The 25,043-nt window shown below is 34.7% G+C and overlaps 1 protein-coding gene across 1 annotated transcript in view; it reads right to left on the bottom strand.

Moving 5' to 3' along the window:
• CHD2 (chromodomain helicase DNA binding protein 2) overlaps positions 1-25,043 on the bottom strand; it is a 121,765-nt gene that overhangs the window by 59,168 nt on the left and 37,554 nt on the right. Inside the window, exons 10-17 of the mRNA XM_063089056.1 lie at positions 24,050-24,150; positions 23,071-23,115; positions 22,723-22,901; positions 20,130-20,254; positions 16,671-16,887; positions 14,717-14,806; positions 13,653-13,843; positions 3,826-4,014 (exon numbers count right to left, since the gene is read on the bottom strand). Of these exons, the coding sequence (XP_062945126.1) occupies positions 3,826-4,014; positions 13,653-13,843; positions 14,717-14,806; positions 16,671-16,887; positions 20,130-20,254; positions 22,723-22,901; positions 23,071-23,115; positions 24,050-24,150 (1,137 nt within the window). The remainder of the gene's footprint in view (positions 1-3,825; positions 4,015-13,652; positions 13,844-14,716; positions 14,807-16,670; positions 16,888-20,129; positions 20,255-22,722; positions 22,902-23,070; positions 23,116-24,049; positions 24,151-25,043) is intronic.

Below are 25,043 nucleotides of genomic sequence, written 5' to 3' on the forward strand. Positions count from 1 at the left end.
TACAATGAAAAACAAATATGTTTAATTGATGAATTAATAATTATAACAAAATAAATCTCATTGATCAAAACCTTAGGTAAGATATTTTCCTTTGAAAATGGTAAAAACTGAAAATAATCATGTGTTTATTCTGCCTTTCATATATGAACTGTTCCTCAATTGATATGGGAAAGTTTTTTTGTATAGAAGTATTCCACCCAATAAACAAAAGTGTAATAAATTTGGAAATAGCAACATTTTGTAATCCTTAATGAATTAATGGATCTAGGTAATGGTCATCAATAGTTGCTAACATCACAAAAAGAAAGACAATCTCCACAGAAAGAATATATCTTTGTATACTATGAAATACTTGTGGTCACACTGAACCTGAGTCTAAGCAAGTGTCTACATGTATGTATGAGTGTATAGAAAACACAGGGTCCCAGAGGAAAATGTTAAATGATGTCATAGAGCTGGAATCAGCAAAATACAGGCTCTGAGAAAAATACACAGAACATAAACTCAGTGTATTCACTCAAAATTTACAAGGCCGGAAAAAAGAAATGGATTAAAATAAACTTAAAAGAGACACAGCAAGCAACCATGATGTATGGAGTTTGCATAGAGTTTATATTTCCCAATACAAACAAGTAAAATGTCATGTGTGTGTGCATGCATGTGCGTGTGCATGCACATGTATGTAAACCAGGAAAATGTAAACCCTCACTGGACATTACAAAACTCTTAAAAAATTAGATTTTTTTTAAAGCATGATAACAGCATTGAATTTACACTTAACAACAACAAAACAAAAAGAATCCTCATCTTTTACTGACGCATACTAAAACATTTATGAATTTATGATATGCACCTGGAATGTTTCAAAACAATTGGGGGGGCAGGGCAAATTGGAAAGGAGGAAGTCAAACTGTCCCTGTTTGCACACAACATGATCTTATATACAGAAAACCCTAAAGACTCCACCAAAAAACTGTTAGAACAAAAAAACAAAAAACAAAAAGAGCAAACTAATTGTTAGAATAAATGAATTCAGTAAAGTTTCAGGATACAAAAATCCATATACAAAAGTCAGCAGCATTTCTATATACTAATAGCAAACAATTTGAAAAAGAAAACAAGAAAATAACTCCTTTTACAACAACAACAACAAAATAAGATATCTAGGAATAAACTTTACCAAGAAGGTGAAAAAACTCTACATTAAAAACTATAAAACTCTGAAGAAAGAAACTGAAGAGAACATAAATAAATGGGAAGATATCCCATGTTCATGGATTGGAAGAATTGATATTGTTAAATGGCTATTCTACCCAAAGCAATAGTAAACAAAACAGCATGGTACTGGCATAAAAACAGACACACAGACCAAAGGAACAGAATAGAGAGCCCAGAAACAAATTCACACACTTACAGTCAACCGATCTTTGACAAAGGTGCTAAGAATACATATTGGAAAAAAGACAGTTTCATCAGTAAATGATGCTGAGAAAACTGGATATCCACTAGCAGAAGAATGAGACTAGACTCCTATCTCTCACCATTTACAAAAATCAACTCAAAATGGATTAAAAATTTAAGTGTAAAATCTGAAAATATGAAAATACTAGAAGAAAACATGGGAAACAATCTATGACACGGAGCTAGGCAAGGATTTTTTAAATAAGATGTCAAAAGCACAAGCAATAAAGGCAAAAACAGACAAGCAGGATTACATCAAACTCAGAAGCTTCTGCACATCAAAGGAAACTGTTCACAGAGTGAAGACACAACCTACAGAATGGTAGACAATATTTGCAAACCACATCTGACAAGGGTTTAATGTCATGAATATTTAAGGAATTTAAACAGCAGCAGCAAAAAAACAAATAACCCAATGGAGAAATGAGCAAAAGATCTAAATACACATTTCTCAAAAGACAACATACAAATTGCCCAACAGGCATATGAAAAAATGTTCAACATCACTAATCATCAGGGACATGCAAATGAAAACAACTCCAGTTAGAATGGCTATTATCAAAAAGATCAAAGAAAACAAGTGTTGACAAGGAGAAAAGGGAACCCTTGTACACTCCCTGGTGGAAGTGTAAACTAGTACAGCCATAATGGAAAACAATAAGGAAGTTCCTAAAAATTTCAAAATCTAACATATGATCCAGCAATCGCATTATACACCCAAAAGAAATGAAGTCAGTATGTCAAACAGATATCTGCACTCTCAAGTTTACTGCTGCACAATTTACACTAGCCAAGATAATGGAATCAACCTAAGTGTCCAACAATAAATGAATGAATTAAAAAATGTGGTATATATACACAATGGAATACCTTTCAGCCATAAAAAAAGAATGAAATCCTTTCACTTGTGGCAACATGGATAGACTCAGAGGTCATTATGTTAAGTAAGCCACGCACAGAAAGACAAATACCACATAATCTCATTTGAATAAGGAATCTGAAAAAGTTGATATTATAGAGACAGCGAATAGAACAGTAGTTACTGGAGACTGGGGCAGGGATGGGAGGGAGGGAAAACAGGGAGGCGTTGGCTAACAGGTACAAAATTACAGTTAGATACGAGAAATATGTTCTGGTATTCTACTGCACAGTAGGATGACTACATTTAATAGTTAAGTTTTGCATATTACATAATAGCTAGACAAGAGGCTTTTGAATGTTTTTGCCACAAAGGAGTGACAAATGCATGAGTTAGTTGATGGATACATTAACTACCCTGACCAGATCATTACACAACACATATATGTATCAAAATATCAGACTGTACCCCATAATTATATGTAATTATAATATGTCAATTAAAATAAACACCCCCAAAAAAGAGAAAAGATAAAGATGAATACTGGCCATAAACTGACCACTGCTGAAGCTACATTATGGGTACACGAGTACATACTATTCTATTTTCATATGTATTTGAAATTTTGCATAATAAAAATATCTTTAAAAAATAGTAATTTTTGAAAATTAAAATCTTATTTTTATTTAGTTATATTAATTGTAATAAGCAAGGAATGCTATTGGAAAGATTACCAGACCTCTAACTTAAAAAGACTATAATTTTCATGGCAATACAATTAGTTCCAATTATTCCACACTTGATCTTGGCCAAAAGGCCAAAAAGTTATCCACTCATTCCAGATCTTCTAACTTTAAATAATCAAAATTAAAGCCCATGACAAGTTATATACCAACTTCTATCCCAAACTTACTACTTTGGCTTTAATGTCATCTAACCTAAACCAAGCATATGACTTGCCCATGTCACTTGGAATGCTAGAAAGAAAAGAGTATTCACCTTGCAATGCAGAGATGATCGCTTCTTCTGAACTCATATAGGCCCTTGCACTGCCACCATTATTAAACAACGATGTGCTTTAATTTTTTGTTTCTAGTCTGTATTCCCTAACACACAACAAGGCTTCATGTTTCATTCATCTTCATAGTACCAGTATCTGGCACAATGCCTGACACACTGCGGAAGCTTAATAAGTTATGGAAGTAAATGGCAGAGAAGATATATATATGAATAAGTAAAATATGCCTATTTATTGGCAGGGAGATTAACACTAAATATTCATGTATACTGCATACCAATTAAATAATGAAAAGTGCTGTGCAAATTCTCACTTACCCAAATAAAAAAGAGTAATAAAACTCCATTTTTCTGACTAAATAAACTACTACTTAAATCTGGGAGTCCTCACTGAAAAAAGCACAGTTTAATTAATTGTCAATTATCTGTCTAATGTCTTCATGGTACTGATCTCAATCTCTTTAGGCCTAACCTAGACAAGAACTTACTTATAATACTGTTTCTGAAGTGCCGACATCTCCACTCTGAGAATCTGTTCCACTTTGGCAGGAAGGGATTTCTCCACATCTTTTTTGACTCTCCGGAGAAGGAAAGGCTCTAGCACCTTATGAAGACTCTGGTAGCCATTCTCTCTACCTTTCCCATGGTCTTCCTCAAAATCTTCCCAGAACTCAAACCTAGGAATGACATAGTATAGTGTTTACTTAGTTATGTAGAGGAAAAAGCATTTTTAGAACTAAAATTTCTTTTACGAGGAACTGAATGAGGAAAAAAATCTCTTAAAAACGAATCTTTCCTACAAGGAAAGACAAAATCAATCGCTAGCTCTTGAATAAATGAGATTGAAAACAAAAAGAAAAGGGAAAACCAATTGAATCAATTCCGTCAGCCTACACTGGATAATAGCAGGTTTCCAATTCTTAGACTGCATTTAGAGTTAATAAAATATTTCAGTATATCATGCAATTAATATATAAGTTATTCTTATGAAATGTTATGCAGAAAAATTAATCATAAGCTAGCTTTTAATAATCTGCAATTTGTTGGGAAAATAAAAATCAGAGGTAAAAGAATTAGTGGCAACATTACTACAGACACCATTGCTATAAAAGTTAGTAATATAATTTCCATTAATAATCTTCACTTCCTGTTGGTAACACCAAAGTCACAGGTTCAGATCCCCATAATGGCCAGCTGCCAAAAAAATTTAAAAATTATAATTTTCACTTCACAGATTAAAAAAATCAATGGATTATAATGACAGTAAACAAGACTGTAGCACAAACAAAAAGATCAATGAAAGTGATGCAATTTTAACACTAATATATTGAACTTAGGGATACAAATTTTATTAATGAATTTGGCAACCTATCACTCACAGTAATTCTTCCTAAACCCTACAAATAAAAGTTTCTCATGTATAAATCTTAATTCAGCCATGTTTGGTTCACTAAAGGATCTTTGGCAGAACCCAGAATGAGACATTATGACAAAATCACTTTCAAAAATAAAAAATGGAGAAAACGTATTTCATGAGGATTAACAAAAATGTCTTTTGTCCTGCCACTAGGAAGCCAACTTGAAAATACTAGCTTAGTTTTGTGCACAGACTAAAGCTCAGTAGGTGAGGGTGCACCATTAATTAACTGAGGCTAGACCTAGAAGCTTAATCACTGCCCCAGCTCTGTAGCACCATGACCCTGCTCTGCTGAGACCAGCCAAGTCCCATACTAACAAACCCAAGTGACAAACATTGTCTAGAACTACATAAGACTAAAAGGATATGCTCTTTGATAAGATGGAAAGACAAAGACAGCACATGCCAGCACTGCCAATGGGCACAACTGCCTCAACAGTTCACTGTCATTTCTCAACTCATAAATGGCCAAGCATTTCATCCAGTATCACTAGGTGCATCAACAGCCTTAGGAGCATCTGGTAGTGCCTGAAACAATCATCGTCAGGGAAGGAGACAAAACGATCTTTTGGGATAGAGATCTAAAATCATCATTAAAGACTATATAGCTTGATAAACTCAGGTAAATTTTATTTTGTCACACTGCTATACTATTAAGCAAATACTCCAAGAATATAAAATAAAATAAATGAGGAATTAAGACTAATAAGGGGATTAAAGGAAAAAATATAAATTGAACTACCTCAGTGCTGGGGGTGACCCCTCACACACAAAATGTGTGAACTGACTAGAAATCAGTGGGATTATCACTATATCAAGCTATTTTCTGAATACTTGAGAGAAAATTTCAAGAGGTGAACTTAACACATTATAATTAATTAAAACTATACTAGTCTAAAAAAATTAATGTAAACTTTATTTACAAGATTTACTTCTTTCCTATTGTTTTAGGCAACAAATATTTCCACCTGTCTACCATACTCTTACCATACTAAAGGAATTAATATGAGATACCATTTCTTTATGTACATTCACTGATGATATGGATGGATGGAGATATGCACATGCATTTGAGTTCATGGAGAAATGGAATTAAAAGATAGTACAAAACCTTTCCATGAACTTTCTGAAGACCCCTCGTGTATCTGTGTATACGTGTGTACATATATAAAATCTATTTATTTACGAATTGTTTATGGCTGCTTTCACTCTGAACAGCAGAAAGATCCTTTGAGAAAAAGTTTGCTATCCCTTCCAACAGACAATTAATTTATAAAATTACATATAAGGTCATAGTCGTAAATGTATGATTACACCACACCACATCTAGAGATTCATAATTTTAGATATTTCCCTGCTATCAGCTTATGTCTTTAACGTGTATCTCTCAGCAAAGTATAAACAATTCTGATTTTTTAAATTTTCCAGACCACCCATTTCAGAAAAATAGCTTACTGATAAACTACAAATAAGATAATTAAACCAAAGCAGTGAAAATGTTATAAGCCACACAATAAATGTGTAAACAGATAGGTGCAAATAAAATTCAGCAATTGACCCAGACAGCAGAAGCTTTAGTAAAAAGAAAAACTCCAACACTAAGAAGCAAAATGTCTGAAATACACACTATCAAACTGAATTATTTTATGGGGTAGGTATGGAGTGCACATTTGCACGTGATTATTCTCATAAGCTGAATTCTTCAAACTTGTCATATCTTTTCTACCTTTAATATGAAGCCCCATGCTTTGCATATAGTATGTACAAAATGAATTTGTTGACTGAAAAATATTTATAAGATCAGTCATCATATTCTTATGGTCACAGCTATTCATGCAGGAAAGGTGCTTAGTTAGACTTTGCCATAAGGAAATAGCATCTCAGCTTGTTAAAAAGAGGACTAACTTTCAGATTTTCAAAACAATGGCCTGAAATATTTGAGGGGGGAAAGTCCAAAAGCTATTTGGACAAATCTAATTATCCTCTTTACAATAACATTTCTTTGGTGAATCATTTCTTCATAAGCTCTGTAGAGTCATAAGGCACCTCAGGAACTGCTACTGAGGATGGGGTAAAATACTTCACAGGATTATAATCATCCACACAGCAAACCCAGGCAGAAATAAGGATAAATCTCAACTCCTTAACTAATAGGTTTTCTATTTACATACACATCTTTGTGAAAAACTTTTTTAAAATTTTAGAAAATTACAATGTTTTAAAAATAAAGTTTTCAAAGAGAAAAGATCTCTTCCACAGAAAAAAACTGCATCTCTAACTCCAATCTGTCATTCCATAAGTTATTCACTGACCTTAAAGAGAACACTGGAAGATACTGTCTGAATGATCACCTCTACTAGAATAAGTAATTCAAAGTTCTGCTCTTCGATTATGAAAGCAGAATATATGACTTTTCATTAATATAGCCCATGCTAGGTGGAACACCACAGTTGCATAATAGCAGGAAAAAAACTTTTAGGAAGCAAAATCCCTACCATCCCTTTGAGCAGCCAGGTACACAAAAACAAACCCTAGCTAAGTATCCATTGGTGGAAACCACACACCACATTTTTTTTTCTACACAACAAGCATGAATGTTCCCACTATGTCTCTATAAAGTAACATTCATGAAAATTTTCTTACCCATTTTGGAAAAAAAGATTAATAACTAGCAATTGATAACCCTTAGTATTTCTAAACTATTATATATTTTCTGTTTTATAGAACCTATATCTTTGGACAGTAAACTTTATAAAAATACTGGCTTATGCTAATATGTGATGAATAAGGTACTCATTACAGAATGTAAAGCATATGTTTAAAAAAGACACAATGAGGAAACTGGCTTCATCCTCAGTAGAGTAACCACTATCGGCTCACAGTGCTCTATGAAAGGAAAGGAGGATCACGGTAAATAGCAAATAGGATATATAGAAGAGTAGCAATAAAATGGGGTAGGTAGGATAGAGCATGAAAAGACATTGGGAGTCCTCTAATACAGTGGCTCTCAACTGGTGGAGACTCTCTCCATTCCCACCTCTGGGGGACACTGAGCAATGTCTGGAGATATTTTTGTCTGTTACAACTGAGAGATGGAGGTGCTACTGGCATGCAGTGGGTAGAGGCCAGGGATGCTGCTAAACATCCTACAATGAAAAGAACAGCTCACTCCATAAAAAAATTATTCAGCCCAAAATACCAATAGCGCCAAGGTTGAGAAGCCCTGCTCTAAGAGAATGCAGAGGAAGAAAGGATGCAGAAGGGGTTCCTCTCCCAGAAGTACACTGTAGTGAAGATGCCTGTAAAAAAAAATTAAAAAGGAAACCAGTTTAACCCTGTTCTAGCAACAGCTATAGTGAGGGCAACATGGCCAGGGTGATCAAGCTTTTCTACCCATCTTCTGAGGAGTCTTAAACCACCCTTCACAAATTAGTCAAAAAAGGACAGCCATAGACAAAGACGAGAATTTGCTGCTAACTGGCTCGCCTTACAAAAATACTAAAGGAAGCCCTTCAGATTAAAAGTAACATACGATGGCACCTTGAATCCATAGGAAGAAATAATATCACTGGAAATAATAAAACACATGGGTAAATATAAAAGATAATATTAATATATTTTTCTGTTTTCTAAATTTCCTTAAAAGATAAACTCTGTAAAGCAATAATTATATCACTGTATTCTTGGGTTTATAACATAAAGAGAGAAGTTGAAAATAAAGCTATAGTGGGGCAAAGTTACTAATTTTACCAGAATTAAGTCAGTATTAATCTGAAGAAGATTGTGGTAAGTAAAGATGCACACTATAATCCCTAGAGCAACCAGTAAATAAATAATTTAATAATAGCAAAAATAAATAAATAAATAACAAGGAAATTAAAATGGCACACTGAAAAATATTTGCTGAAACAAAAGAAGATGGTAAAGGAGAAACAGGAACAAAAAAATAAAAGACATATGGAAAACAAACATCAAAATGGCTGAAATAAATCCAACCACATCATTAATAATATTAAATGTGAATGGACTAAATACTGCAATCAAAAGGCAGAGACTGTTGGCCTGGATAAAAAACGCAGATCCAACTACACGCTGTCTGCAAGAGATATATTTTAGACTTGAAGAAATAGGTTGAAAGTAAAATGATGGAAAACAGTATAACATGCAAACAGTAACCAGAAGAGAGCTGAGGAGCTATTATAAAAGTCACAAAATATACCTAAGAAACAAGAAATATTACTAGAGATAAAGTAAAACATTTAATAACAATAAAAGGGTCAATACATTAAGAACATATAATAGTTACAAATGTATACACACCTAACACAAGAACCCCAAAATACATGAAAAGAAAAACTGACAACTGGAAAATGTCAAAGATTCAACAACTATGGTCATAAATTAAAATACTACACTCCCAGTAATTGACAGAACTACTAAATAGGAAGTTGGCAAAAATATAGAAGACCTGAACAACACTCAAACAAACTGACTTAATGGAGATTTTAAAACACTCTACCCAACAAAAGCAGAATACACATTACTCTTTTCAGGCATAGATAGGACATTCTCCAGGATAGAAACATACTGGGCTATATAACAAGTCACATAAATTCATTTAAAGAGTGTTCTCTAAGACAAAATTGAACCCTAAATATTTAGAAATTAAAGAACACACCTCCAAAACACCCATGAATCAAAGAAGAAATCACAAGAGAAACTAGAAAATAGATGAAACTGAATGAAAACTAAAGTACAAGATATCAGCATTTATGGAATGCAGCTAAAGCAGTGCATAGAGGTAAACTTATAATACCTTTAAGCACCTAGAGATTAGAAAAAGGAGAAAAGGTCTTAAATCAATAACACAAGCTGTTCCTTAAGACAAAAGAGAAAATTAAATGAAAAGCAAGCAAAAAAAAAAAAGAAAGAAATAATAAAGATGAAAGTTGAAATAAATAAAATATGAAACAAAATAGAGAAAACCAATGAAATCAAAAGTTGGTTCTTTGAAAACATCAACGAAATTATTAAACCCTTATCCAAAACTGAGCAAGAAAAAGAGATAAGACACAAATTATCAAAATTTAAAAAATCATTTTAATCACTACTGACCCTTCAAAAATTAAAACGATTAAAAAGAAACACTACAACTTTATGCCCCCAAATTAGACAACTAGATGAAATGGACAAACTCCTAAAAAGACAAATTAACAAAACTGAGTCAAGAAGAGTGAGAAAACTTGAGTAGACCTACATACAGAAACTGAATTAGTCATTAAAATTTTTCCCACAAAGAAAAGTGAAGGCCCACATGACTACATTGGAGAATTCTATCAAATATTTAAAGAAAAAATACCAAACTTACACAAACTCTTTCAGAAAAGAGGAGGAGGGAACACTTTCCAATTTATTCTGTGGTCCTGATACCAAAATCAGGCAAACATCACCCCAAGAAATAAGTAGAGACTAAAATCCCTCAAAATCATAGATGCAGAAACCTTTAACAAAATATTAGCAACTGAATCAAGCAATGCATGAAAAGAATTAAACATCACGAATAAGTCAAATTTATGATAGCAATGAAAGGTTAGCCAAATGTCTAAAGAGTAATAACATAATACACCACGTCGGTAAAAAAGACAAAACCAGACAGTCATCTCAATAAACACAGAAAAATAGTATTTGACAAAAATGAACACCTATTCATTATAAAAGCTCTCAAAAACTAGAAACAGAAAAAAACTTCCTCAACCTGATAAAGGGTATCTACAAAAAAATCTGTAACTAACATCCTGCTCCCACCAATTGTACTCAACATGGAGGTTCCAGCCAGTACAGTAAGGCAAGAAGAAATAAAAAGCATCCACACTGAAGAAGAAGCGCAATAGCTGTCATGTGCAGAAAACATAATCCTGTACATAGAAAATACTAAGAAATACAAAGAACAGCAACAAAAAACAATGGAAATAATGAGTTCATCAAATTTGCATGATAAAAGATCAATATACAAAGTACAATTGTAGTTCTACACTTTAGTATAATCTGAAAGTTGGATTAAGAAAACAACTCCAGTCCACATATAATCAAAATTAAAATAGAAATAAATTCAACAAAAGAAGTGCACAACTTATTCACGGACAAGTACTAAACACTACTGAGAAAAATTATAAAGGATCAAATAATTAAATGAAGAAAACTTTCTATGATCGTGGGTCAGAAGGCTCAATAATGTTAAGATAAATGATTTTCTCCATTAATTGATATACAAAATTCAACACAATGCCTTTCAAAATTCCAGGTTTTTTCCTCCAGAAATTAATAAGCTGATCCTAAAATGTATATGGAAATGCACAGCCTCTAGAATAGACAATTTTTAAAAAGAGGAACGAAACTGGAACCCATACTTCTCTGTTTTAAAAAGTAGTATAAAGCTACACTAATCAAGACAATGTGGTAGTGGTATAAAAACAGAAATATGGTGGGTTTTTTTTAAAAAATGTTTTAAAAAACCACACACACAGCATTGACAGTCCATAAGGTACACTATTACATTTATGGTCTCAATTGATTTTCAACAAGGATGTCAAGGCAATTCAATAGAAAAAGGATATTCTTTTCAACAAATGACACTTGGATAATTTCCCAAATTCCTCTGCAAAAACAATAAGCTAAGGCCCTCATGCTTCATACTATAAACAAAAAGTAACTCAAAATGGAATACAGATCTAATCTAAGAGCTAAAACTTATAGAAGAAAATAAAGAAGTCTTTGTGACCTTACGTTAAGCAAATCTTAGATATGACATCCAAAGCAAACTCAATGAAAAGAAATTGATAAATTATATTTCATCAAAATTAAACACTTTTGCTCTTCAAAAGACATTAAGAAAATGAAAAGACAAGCCACAGACCAGGAAAAAAATCTGCAAATCGTATATTGATAAAGCACTTGTATCTAGAAAATTTTTAAAAATTAAATTAAAAAGCTCTTCAACTCGTAAGAAAATCTAATTTTTTTAAATGACGAGAGATTTGAATAGACATTTCATCAAAGACATATAAATGGCTAAGAAACACATGAAAAAACATTCATCATCATTAGTCATTATGGAAATACAAGACAAAAGCACAATGAACTACACATTCAACAAAATGTCTAGAATCAAAATGACTGACAATATGTGAAGTACTGGTGCTAACAACACAGAGAACCTAGAACCTTCAAACATTTCTAGTGGGAACTCATAACGGTACAGTCACTTTGGAAGAGAGTGTGGTAGTTTCTAAAAAGTTAAATATAAATTTTTCAAACAGCCCAGCAATTCCACTCCTAATTATCTAACCAAGAGAAATAAAAACGTATGTCCACACAAAGACATAATAGCCCGAAATGGAAGCAATCCAAATGTCTATCAACTGATGACTAGATGTGCATACAATGACATACTATTACCCAAAAAAAGATATTACTCATAGACTCTATGAAATGTAGGAAGCTCAAAAAATTATAGAAAGTGAAAAAAGCCATAAACAAAAAACTACATATTAGGATTCCACTTAAATGAAATTTCTAGGAAATGATAAACCTCTAGAGACAAAAGCTGATCAGTGGTTTCCTGAAATTTTTTGGACTAAAGAAAATACTCTAAAACTGGATTATGATGATGGTTGCATAACTCTATAAATTTACTAAAAAATACTGAATACAATGATACATTTTGTGGTATGTAAATTTTATCTCAATAAAGCTGTTTTAAAAAAGTTAATGACCCATGAGAAACAGATCATTTCTGTGTTCCTTACCCTATCTAAATTGCCTTGCTCAAGTGTATGGCACACAGTAGGTAATCAGATCTTTTCTGAAGTAAAAAAAAGATTGTGTAGTATACTGTGTACTGGTCAATTGAACAACTACTAGTTGAACTGTTTAATGCACACCAGGTGCTGTTCTAGGCAAAGTGGACCAGCCATGAATAAAGCAAACAAGATCCCTGGTATTTTCACATGCATAATTTAACAACTTGAGATGAATGAGGGGGAAAAAAAAAAAAAAAGGTGCTACAGAAAATAAAACAGAGTAAGGATGATAAGCATGTCAAATAGGCTACTTTAGATTAGGGAGTCTGAGAAGACCTCTAATAGGAGGTGGTCATATAAGCTGAGGCAAAAATATTAAGGTGGCTGGCCATGTGAAGGTAAGGACAAAGAGCATTCCAGACAAGAAAAAGAACAGAAATGGCTTGACATGTTCAAGGGACAGGAAGATGGCCAGAATGGCTGAAGCATAATAAACAATGGAGGAAGTGGCATGGGATCAGTCAGAGTATTGTAAATTCCAGATTGAAGAGAGTCTTCCAAATTACGGTAATGAGTTTAAATTTCATTCTAAGTATCACTGGATAATTTTAAGTTTTATGAAATGTCCATACCATCTCCCATAAAAAACTTTTCAGTAAAGACATTCCACAGTTCTTTATTAAGTTAAAGATTTGAGTCAGACCTAAAGGTGCTGCTTCTATTATCAAAAATTTGGATTTAAGGTATTTTTAAGGCTTGTCAGATTGTGTACCTTATATACTTCATTTCAGTTACATTGATTCCCTTTTAACAACAGTGAGAAGATCTGATGTCTCCTACTTAACGATTATTTCGCAAATGCATTAACTCATTCAAACTTCTGGTAGACAATATGCTTTCCTCCTTAACAGGCTAATTTCTGTGCCTTTTATCATTTATCACGAAAAAATTTGTTATTCTTGTTCCTGGCCTCTGTTTAACCCTTTGCTTTTCCCAAACCATGATATCTGTTTTCCCTAAGGTCTATTAAGATAAAGTTAAAAAGCAATGGCATTTCAGACATTCTAGCATCTTTTGAAATACACAGGAAGGAGCTTACTTCTCCGGCATAATAAAGTGCAGCAAGGACCAGAGCTCTTTGAGGGAATTCTGAAGAGGGGTCCCCGTAATCAGGAGCCTATGGTTGGACTTGAAATCAATCAGAGTTTTATACAATAAAGAGTCATCATTCTTCAACCGATGGGCTTCATCCACTCCCAGAAAGGCCCAGTTAATACTGCCCAGCACAGTCTACAGTAAAAACAAAACACAACGAGCCACCAGGTCAGAAGGGAACCCAAAAGTGCTTTTTGAGTGTTAATTATCTCTGTACAAATACCATCACAAAGGTATACACAGACACATTTATTCTTCACTGACTTAATATATATTAGGACTCTTCTGTTTATTCTGTTAGTAGCTAGTCTGGTGTCTATTCAAAAGAGCACATCATCATCTACAAGGTACAGGCAGATCTCTTACACCAGGTATTACTGTATGTCCCAAAGAACAAAAAAACTGGTATGCTGGGCAAAAGCAAAACAAAACCAAAAACCACATGATTTTGTACTTTCCCCTTCATTAAGATTCTTCTCTTGCCTATTCTCCACCCCACACCTGAAACACAGAAATACTAGGAGCCACCAAATTGAACTTTGCACTTATTACCAATGACATCTACCTACCACATATATTTCTTAGTAAATGTAGAAAGGACATATTTAAAGAGCTTTATTTTTCTGTCTTCCTCATGGAGCTCACATCATCTGTTCTGGAGAAATGTCTTAACAGTGATATGGGAATTGCCTGAGATGGCATTCAAACCCAGTTTCTAATGACTGACTATAATCTCAGGTAAGTTACTGGCCTCAATACCCTTTCATTCTGTTTAATTCAATTGGACTAGGCCTCAGGTCCCTTTCAACTAAAAGAGAACTAAAATAGAAAAGAGCTCTCTCTTCTATTTAAAATCTTAATAATCTTTAAGGAATTTTTTTAGTTGTTCATTTGCTTGCTTTTGTGAAATAAAGGAAGAAAAATAACATAATGAGTTGGAGGCACAGACAGTACAATTTGACAAATCACACTGGACAAGATTTAGACTTTTGGCTATCAATTACATACCTTATCTTTTAAGAGGATCTCATATGTTGTTATAAGTGCATTGAACTTCAGCCTTTTGGTTTGGGAATGAATCCATTCATATTCCCGTATCTAAAAAAGAAAATGTAAGACACAATTTCTTCTACCTTTCTATATCACACAAGTCTTGTGATAGACACAATAGAAATATATCAAATAAAAATTAAATCTGGTTAGAATTTAACAAATACCTTACACATTCTAAAGTGACCTAAGCAAACAAAGTATAAATCAGTAAGAGTTAAATTAAAACATCGATCACTGAGCAGCAAAAACTTTACTGTCAGAATTCAAAGAAATTGGTCCCCGACACACATTTTACTAAGAAAATGCATTTCATCAGCAATTAAACCCCAGTGACTTGAACTAAACTAGAGATCTCCCAGATCCCTAGAACCATCTGAACAAAATGCAATTTGATTACTCCTTGAATAGGGCAATACTTGCATTAACAAGTAAAACAAATTCTAACCTTTTTAGCTTGCTCAGAAATTTCATTAATCACAGAGCAAAGAGATATGTCATCCAAGAAAAAGGAAAAGGAGACATACAGGATGAAATATATAATTTACTGTGGGTGAAAATAATGTCAAAGTTAAGGAACACAAAAACTAACACATTCCTACTGAAATATAACCAGACACCCAGCAAGCACAATGGCTCAAGACAAAGCTCTTAAAGTTTAGTTGTCAAGTTAGGAACTGGCGAACAGGACAATGTATGCTTGCAGGTGACTGCCACCAAGTGGAAAGAAAGAACAAAAAAACGGGGTATCGGAGACCACAAAGAAAACTTCCCTGACTCCACAGTTTTTCAGAATTCACTTTCTTTGTTTGCCTTCACCTTTGGAAGCAATGCCTGTAGCCATTTTACATAATCTAGAAAGTCCTTTTTCTTTAATGGTTAACAAATGAATTAACAAAGCTAACAACTACTGCATTCTTAATAGTAAAATCAGTGCGATGAAATCTTCCAAGGTTTAAGTTAGACAATTTTAATAAAAGCATTTAATAAAAATAAATTTGAATTAGCATGAAAATATATGATTAAAACATATATCTCAAATATCTGAAGACTCCCAATGGCTTGCTCTTATGATAAGCAATCTCCAAGAAACAGTGTACATACACTGGAGAAAGAGCAAAGCTCTGGCACCAGATACACCTGTGTCCCTACCCCAGCTCAGCCTCATTTTAGCTGGCTTGTGGGCAAGTGTTAGAACCTTTCAATCAATTCTTCATCAGCCAGTTAGAATACCATCAACTTTGAAGACTATCAGGTGGATTACAGGTAATATACATGAAGCACCTAGCACAAGGCATGGCACATAGTAGGTGCTTTTTAAAAAAAAAAAAAAAAGTTAGCTATTATCGAGAAAAGATCTGCTAAACAAAGATAAACTTAAGTCACTGTGTTCTAAATCCATGACACCCAAGTTAAGTTTGGTAACGAACAAATAATTCTCATTTCTGCAGTCCTGAAATGGCTTGTTTTCCTTTGCTTTTATGCCTTTCTTTTAAGTTGTGCAACCTCACTGTTTTAAGAGATTGGGAAACAAATTCTAAGAACTCAATTATTTTCAGTAGTATCTCTGTTCAAATAACAAAAATTATATTAACATTCCACAACGTATTAACTCTATCTTATAAAAGTACAAAGTATGGACAAAAGTAAAACATAATACAGCAATCCAGCTAAGAGAGAGTGCCATTCATGCATTGTTGTTGCTTTTCTTTAAACAATAAGTGTAAGTTTTAAGGAATATCTAAGTTGCATTTTTGAGATACATCAATCTCCTAATATTGGGGACATAGCACAGTGTCAGAATAAATAATTTTACTAAAGAGTTTACTAATAATTCTACTAAAGGCTTTAAGTCAATTTTCAAAGTACATTTATAACACAGATTCTATTTCAACTCTTTTTGTTTACACACCGTATTTCTGCTCATCAGGTCACCTATGTAAACCACTACGTTAATCTCTGGTGCCCAGATTTCAAACTCCCTCTGCCATGAGGTGAGGGTGGATAAAGGGACGACTATAAGAAAGGGGCCATACAGCTGGTGTTGGTGGAACAGGTAGGAGAGGAATGATATGGTCTGGATGGTCTTTCCTAGGCCCATTTCATCAGCAAGGATTACACTGTTGCTTCTGCAGAAAGAAAAAAAATTTTTTTAAATCATTAGTTCACCAAAAAATAGTTATGTGTATAAATAGCAACAACACAAGTGCTTCATGGTGACAGCTGAGCAAGGCATCAGTTGTGAGCCTCAGATGTATTTCTCTCATCTGGAATAACTTAAGCTTCCTATATAAGGAGGAAAGTAGAAGCCATAAATAGCAGAATAACAAATAATCTAAGTATAATAAAGATTTAGATTAGTATGAGAACCTAGTCAGGCCAATGTTCTTCACCGCACATTTAAGCTTTTCACATTACCTTCCATAGGCTATCCCTTATAACAGGGAATCCAGGTTTTGTTAATAGTATACACACGTACATAATCTTGGGTTCTATCAATATGGAAAGCATGGGCAGACTGATAGCCAGTCTGGTGAAATCTACAACCAGCCAGTCAATGGCTTTTTTTTTTTTTTTGTCTTTTTCGTGACCGGCACTCAACCAGTGAGTGCACTGGCCATTCCCATATAGGATCCGAACCCGCGGCAGGAGCGTTGCCGCACTCCCAGCGCCGCACTCTCCCGAGTGCGCCACGGGCTCGGCCCCAGTCAATGGCTTTTGATCAAATCATCCACCCCACTCATTCATGCCACACTACATACACTACTCCCTAGACCTGCATGCTACAGATGGATAAGGCTTGTTTTAAATACACTGCAGTCTAAAGCAAGGGTTGGATGCAGATCAGGTTTCTGGACCCCCCACTCTAGACATACCAAATGAGAGTATAGTACCTGGATAAGGGCTCAGGAGTCTGTATTTTTATCAAGAATCTCTTTGGAGATTCTGATACAGGTGTTCCTTGAACCACAGTTTGAGAAACACTATTCTACGAAATGAGATGGATTTCAACAGGATATTAATAGGACTGTCACATGTAAGAAAAAAATTGAAAAGGCCAGAGTTAGGAAATTAAAAAATAGCCCATTTGGCAGGAAATTAAGAATACGTGTATGATATAAGGTTGCAAACATTATTAAAAGTTTCTTGAAAATAGGGCCGGCCCTGTGGCGCACTCAGGAGAGTGCAGCACTTGGGAGCGCAGCGGCGCTCCCGCTGTGGGTTCGGATCCTATATAGGAATGGCCAGTGAGCTCACTGGCTGAGCGCGGTGCGGATGACACCAAGCCAAGGGTTGCGATCCCCTTACCGGTCAGAAAAAGACCAAAAAAAAAAAAAAAAAAAGGCCACTGAAAGTTTGCACATACATAACACATGCTTAATCAGTGAACCAGAGAGAACTAAAAGTAAATATGCAAGTTAAAGGCAACTTAAACTGATCAGAAAAGAAAGACATTTAATTCACCAAAAAGATTAAAAAATTTTTTTAAATATAGTCTATATTCCATAGAATAGCCACTTTTAGGGGAAAGTACAAAAAGAACAAAGCAAACCATACTGAGGGAAGGGAGAATGAAGTAGCCATATTTCTCTAAATATCAGACACACGTAATTTTCTGTGAAGTTTACATACAATGTATCCCTTTAAGTAATCTCCTTCTCATTTCTCTCACCTTTCCACACTATTGAGAAGGACACAGGGCTAAATTTCTCCAATATTTCCTCTCCTTAGCAAACTGTCACTGTCTACATACACAGACTAAAGTACAGCTGAACTTATTCACCTGTTTTTCTGAAATCAGACCAAAATATCACTTAATGTGACATTCCTCTGACCAGGGTCTAACAGCTACTTCGATCCTTTTCAGTTGATGTTTAATTCTTCAGTTTAAAGTAAAAAAAAAAAAAAAAAATGCTGGCCAAAAACTGTATACAAAACACTCTGTGACTTTGGACAAGGTACATGGCACCTCCTAGGAACCCTCAAAGGTAAAATGAAAGAGTTAGATTATACAATTCCTAAAGTTCCATCTAGCTTTGTAACTATCCTTTAGAAGATTAGGTCCCACTATCCTTTGAAAGGAAAAATGTTCTCAAGCAATTTATAATACCATCATGTACCACACAATGACAGTTCAGTCAATGACAGTCTGCATGTACAACAGCATTCAGAGCAAAAGGCTATACCGTAAAGCCTAGGTGTGCAGCAGGTTTATACCATCTTAGGTTTGCGTAGGTACACTCTAGCATGTTCACACAATGATGAAATCACCTAATGATGCATTTCTCCAGAACATATCCTTGTCGTTAAGGGACACATGTCTGTAGTTTTATCAGATCCATGTTCTCAGTCTTACAAACTGAAGCTCCTCAAGATATTTAATTTTTAAATATTAAATACTGTATTAGATTTTACAAGCCAAAGAGTGGTAGGTGGCTCACTTGGGAAACAGTAATTATAAATATATCTCTATAACTAGAAACTGTCTTTTTGGCATTGACAAAGAAATTTTGCATGTTTTTATTTTCAGGCTATTGTTAAATCCTGAAATAAGGATTTTTGCTTTACCATAAAACACTGAAGATATTAAAAGTCTGCATGTGGAGGAAGGAATTTGTACGTAGGTATTAAAGCCACTTATCATACTATACTTGCATGTTCTGTAACGACCAGGAAATCATGTCAGTCTTGGTTAACTGTTAAATTGTTAAGGTCTAGATGGATCCCCAGGATTTAGTAATTAGGGACTATTTAAATCTGTAATTGAATTTGGTGAATAAAATTCGTAAGTACTGCCCAAAAGTACCTTCAAACCTCAAGTGCTATCATGGTCTCATATCTCTTCCCCGCCACCCCCCCCCCCCCCAAGATTAAGGCGGTCTCATTATAAAAGGTAAGATACATTCACAGGTTCAATCATCAGAGACCTTCCTCTCAATAGGATAGCCTGTACAGGTTGGGGGAAGGGGAGAAAAATCACACTACTCTACAGCACTACTTCAGGAAATTAGTTGAAGGTTCCTCTGGCCTAGAAAGAAAACACATGCAAAAAAAGACATTTTCTTCTTTCTTCTGCAAATAACTCCTTCCACATTAAAGATCTGGGCAAACTAACTTGCTATTTACATTTATGAGTAATATATTATGACATAGATTTCTGACTATGACAAATTACCCCCAAAATAACAAAAAGAAGTATTCTTTAGAATAAAATGGTAGTAACACATACTCATACATAAAAATCTCCCTTCTCTCAGTCATGTGACTTTTTTATTTCTGTAATACACAGTAGAAAGAAGTAATTCTTTGAATCTCACAATAAAGAAGCCAGAAACCATAAAGAAAATTTCGAAAATACTTTTCTACCTACTTGCACCAGGAATGAGCAAGCCAGTTGAGACCTTCTAGCTGATAATCTCGGAGCTCCAGATTCTCTCCTCCTAAATATGATGGCTGTTTCTTTAAAGCTACAAATCGTGGTCTCTGCTTCAGAGCCTGAAAAACAAAAATTAACAAAGCCCAGGTTTGAGAAAGTCTTCCTCCTGCTCTCATGTCAAAATGCTATAGCTACAACTTACGTGCTTTGTACCGAAGCATAAAAATTTAAGTTTCACAGATGAATCAACATTCCCACCCCACCACCCCTTTCTTTGTAATCTATATTCCCAAAGCCAGAGTTTGTCCTGAAATAAAATATTTTTAACTTGCTCTTTCCTGAAATAAGTTTGTGAACATCATTAAATAACACTTTATTTTTGCATCATCTCTACTGTATGACAGTGAGAGTCTCCTATTTTCACAAGCAGAGTTATTTTTATGTCATCTTATTCTAAATAATACAAAACATGCCTCTGGGAAAGTCTGTCACAGGCTAGATGTAGCAGAACTTTACCCTAATAGGAGTTATAAATTCTGAAATGCAGCCCACCTACCAGGAACCCCCAACTGTGTGAGTTTAGTTTTCTGAAGCAAATGTTGTTGTCTTCCCTCCAAAGCTTTGAAGAATAGCATTCTAGTAAGGCCAAGTCTGTGGCCAAATTAGTTTGGGAAACAATGGATCAAAAAGTTATACAAATTTTTTACTCACAACTTTTCAAAGTCTAACATGCATGTCTACAGTCTGAATTTACAAGAGAAGTATACTCAGGAATGCATCCAAAGTTATTTGGCCACAAAAGTCTGTTTTTAGAGAGCATTTCCCTGAAGATTAGCACTCTATGAAGACTGTTATGTGAAGTATCATCCTACTACAATATTTGATAAAGTTATTGATGGTTTCTGCTCTCCCCTGTGAGGACACCTGGCAATGAATGGAATCTGATTCCACTCTTACCCTCCAAAACCCAGCCACCCATCCACTCCTGCCAAACGTGCCTCATAATGGTTCTATCCAATCCTTCCCTGCCACTGCTACTGCCCTTGTCCTCATACTAACTACTTCATTCATGGATTTCTACAACATCTTACTGTCTCGACCTTCTGGTTTTAATAATGACTTACTCCACAGTCTCCTACATACTAGCATTAAATGAAGCTTTCTAAATAAAATACTGCTTTCATCCTGCTGCTCTACGCAGTACTCACAGGATAAAGTCAAAACACCCTTCAAGGCAGTCAAGATACACCCCACTTTGACCTAAATGCACTCGCCAACATCATTTCCCTTTTCAACTCTAGGGTCTGACAGTTCTCCTATTGCACTATAAAAATCTTTCTCTTGATACCTTTTCATGGGATGGCAATACCCTGGCCCCCTCTGGTCTGTCCATCTAGCACCAATCCATTCTTCAAGGGCAAGGAACAGTTCAAACACCACAACTTCCTCGTAAAATCCCTTCAATGATTATTGGAACTCAGTGACTTCTGCCTCTGTACTTTGCTGGCCATATATTCTCTATCACATTCACAGTGTGCAATTACACACTGGTTTTCACAGATAGAAGTCTGGTGCCATTAATTTGAATGTCAACTTCTCAGAGACAGACCTCATGTCTAATATATACTTTTATTACTCTGATAACTCAACCACACCACTTTCCAGATGAAATAAATTCCAAAGAAGGAAAAAGATTTGTACAGATAATCTAGCAAATAAAAAAGCTTTTATCGTACATATTTAGTTTCTGAGAATTCAAACACCTCCCTTTCCTGTCACTTCTCTTGTAAAGTGTCTAAATCCTTTCAAGTATTCACAATATCTCTATTTCTAATTCTGTAGATTGTAAGATTAAAGAAGTCAGCAAAGCCATTATTACAACTCATATTCTCCTTTTGCTTTATTTTTCTTTAACATCACATTTAAATCATCTTCTTTTCATTTCAAAATGGGAATCATCATTTATTTTTCTAATATTTTCTCTTCTCAATATTGTTAAGTAAAAATTACAAGAGGCCATTGTTTTAGGCTAAACTCCTACACTAGGCCCCAAAAGACCAATCTAAAAATAAAAATGGAGTTACCCATGCTAATATTCCACATCACCAAACCTGAACTAAGTTGTTGTCTGACCTTCCAAGAAAGCAGGAGAGACAGCCAATTTCCCAAATAGGCCAGTTTCAGTCTTCAATCGGCACATTAATAAAGTTCCCTCTGCTTTAATCCTTACACACAAAAAAGTAGTCTGAAGTACACTGATATTAACTAATAGGTTATTTTTCTATTGTTCTGTCTCCCTGTTCCTGCCTTATAAGGAAAGTAGCTTTGAAAGGACTTACATGCTCCTTCTTTGCTTCTGCTTGCTTCAGCTCTTCTCTGTCTATAAAGCCAACCTGTTCTGCTCAGCTCATCAGAATACTTATTCTATTTTATGAAATGAAGTGCTGCCCCATACTAGAATTGCAAATAAAGCCAATTGAGATCTTTAAATTTGTTGTAATTTTGTTTTTTGACAATATCTAAGTGACCAATCCTTTGTGCCAGTACACCTTTCCCCTGAAAAACCAAAAGCCAGCAATCACCACACCTTGCATTCTCTTGTTGGGATGGTCTTTGAGTTGTTCCGACTGTGGAAGCTGTCAATACAGCTCTGGAATTTCTTTCCAATCAGGGCTTCATCTTCCCAGCTGCACTCTGAATAGGGCAGTCCCATCCATTTGCACAGATATTCAGGTTCATTCGAAGGTGCCGGCTTCCTACTGTGAGCTATTCCGTATACAAAAATTTATAGATCAGCAACTACAGTTAAAGGTGGAGAGTGACATTCTGTTTTATGCATAACCAGTGAAACACCGTGTGGCAAAACTGTAAATAAGCTGCAAAGCATGAAATGCTCTTAAATGCTGAACATTTATGAACAAGATCTCTTGCTTACCTGGAAAGTCTGTTTGCCCCAATGTAGATTTACTTGTCTTCACAGCTAATCAAATGCAAAATAAGACAGAAAAGTTATAACCATAGCCAAGGAAAAAAGAGAGATTTTAGTTTCTATGAATAAGAATACAAATATACTCTACCATCTCACTCTTAAAAAAGAAAAATTCTCACCTCCCTCTCAGGGTATCAACCCATTTGTCTGTTCCTCTTTACGCCCTGAAGCATAGTGCATGCTCACTGCCCCTTCTCATTCTCTTGAACCCACCCAAATCAGGCCTGATCCATCTCACCATTGCCATACCTATTGCTAGATTCAGGGATCAAGTCTCAGTCCTCACTGTCCTTGAATAACATGGCCATGTGACTCAACAAGCTTCCAGTACATCACGCTCTCTCACCTCTTCTCCTATTTCACTGGCTGTTCTTTCTCTGTTTCCTTTGCCAGCTTCTTACTGACTTCCAAAAGCTGGAATGCTGTAAGACTTCCTCTTCTTACCATGAATACACTCCATTTTGATAATCTCAGGCTTTAAATACTATCTATATACTAATAAATTCCCAAATTTAAATCTCCAGCCCAGACTAAGAGTTCTAAACTCAAGGCTCTGGCATGCTACAGCATTCACAATATTCTTCACTTAGATGACTAAGAAGTATATCAAACTAAGCTCTTGATTTCCACTCTAAAAATCAGCTCCTCCCCTCATCTGTCCATTATCAGTAAATGGTACCTCCACCCTCCTATATGTTCAGGCCAAAAACCTTGACATCACCCCTGACATCTCTTTCTCTCGTGCCCCACATCAAAATTTACCAGCAAAATCTTGTTAGCCTTTCCTTCAAAATAAATCTAAGCATCTGTTTGGTCTCAAAAAGTAAACCTGCAAAATGCATTTTTGAATTTACATTACACCCAAAAGCAAAAGCCATTATTCCTTGAGCTCAAACATGGCTAAAATAAGTTTCTGTGTACCTACCTATTACTCTTTCTACTATCTGATACTGTTTATTCAACTCTGAGGCCAGCTCCTGTTGGCAATTGAAATATTCCACATCTTCAGGAGAAACCTTCCCTAACCTGGACAGAAGACAGACAGAAAAAGTACACACTAAACAGGGATCGTACATAATATATCAAAGCAAAAGTCAACAGGAAAGAACACTTTTTTACTTCTGTCCCTTTAATAATCTTTACTAGTAATTAGGCCAAAGATTTTACAAAAAAATACACTTTTAGAATACACTGAAAACCTTAGACTCTCTGATGTGTTCTAGCTATAAAGAGATCTAAAAATAACTATATCATGTGATATTCATGTGATAAATTCATATATCAAACAGATGAGGATAATAAAACTGTCTTCCAGATTTAAAAGAAAACAAACTTTTTCTCATATATGCGTGGGTTTTAGGATTAATTAAATACAGCTATTCTGGAAAACTAGTTATTCTTAGTACCAAAAATCTTTAAAAGGACAATACAAGTAACTTGAAATTAGATATTATTGTATTTCAGAGGATTTCAAATTTCTAATTGCTTTGCTACCGATCTCCTTATCTTAAAGATACATATTTTTGTTTTTGAGTCAAAGGAAAAATGTATAATTTACTGAAGTGGTACATTTTGCGTAGCAGTAAAACCTGAATTAGAATAGAATTAGAATAGAATTAGAATAGAATCCATATTCCTGACACAAAAATAACCTGATCACATTACACTGACAGATATGTCTTCAGGTTGAATCAGATACCTCTTATTACTCAGTTTAGATTTGTGTGTGCTATAGAACACATTTCTCATGTGCAACTGAACACATTCAAAGCTGTAAGTAAACTAAAAACATAATGGACTATCACATTGTTGTGACACACATAAGTTTTAGAACTTATCTAATTGTTTCCTTCACGTCATTTCTGTAAATTCTGTAAAATCAAGATAAGTTTTAAGTGTATCAACCTAGAGAGCTCTAA

Source organism: Cynocephalus volans, chromosome 3, assembly GCF_027409185.1.
Source record: "Cynocephalus volans isolate mCynVol1 chromosome 3, mCynVol1.pri, whole genome shotgun sequence".
Classification (NCBI taxonomy): domain Eukaryota; kingdom Metazoa; phylum Chordata; class Mammalia; order Dermoptera; family Cynocephalidae; genus Cynocephalus; species Cynocephalus volans.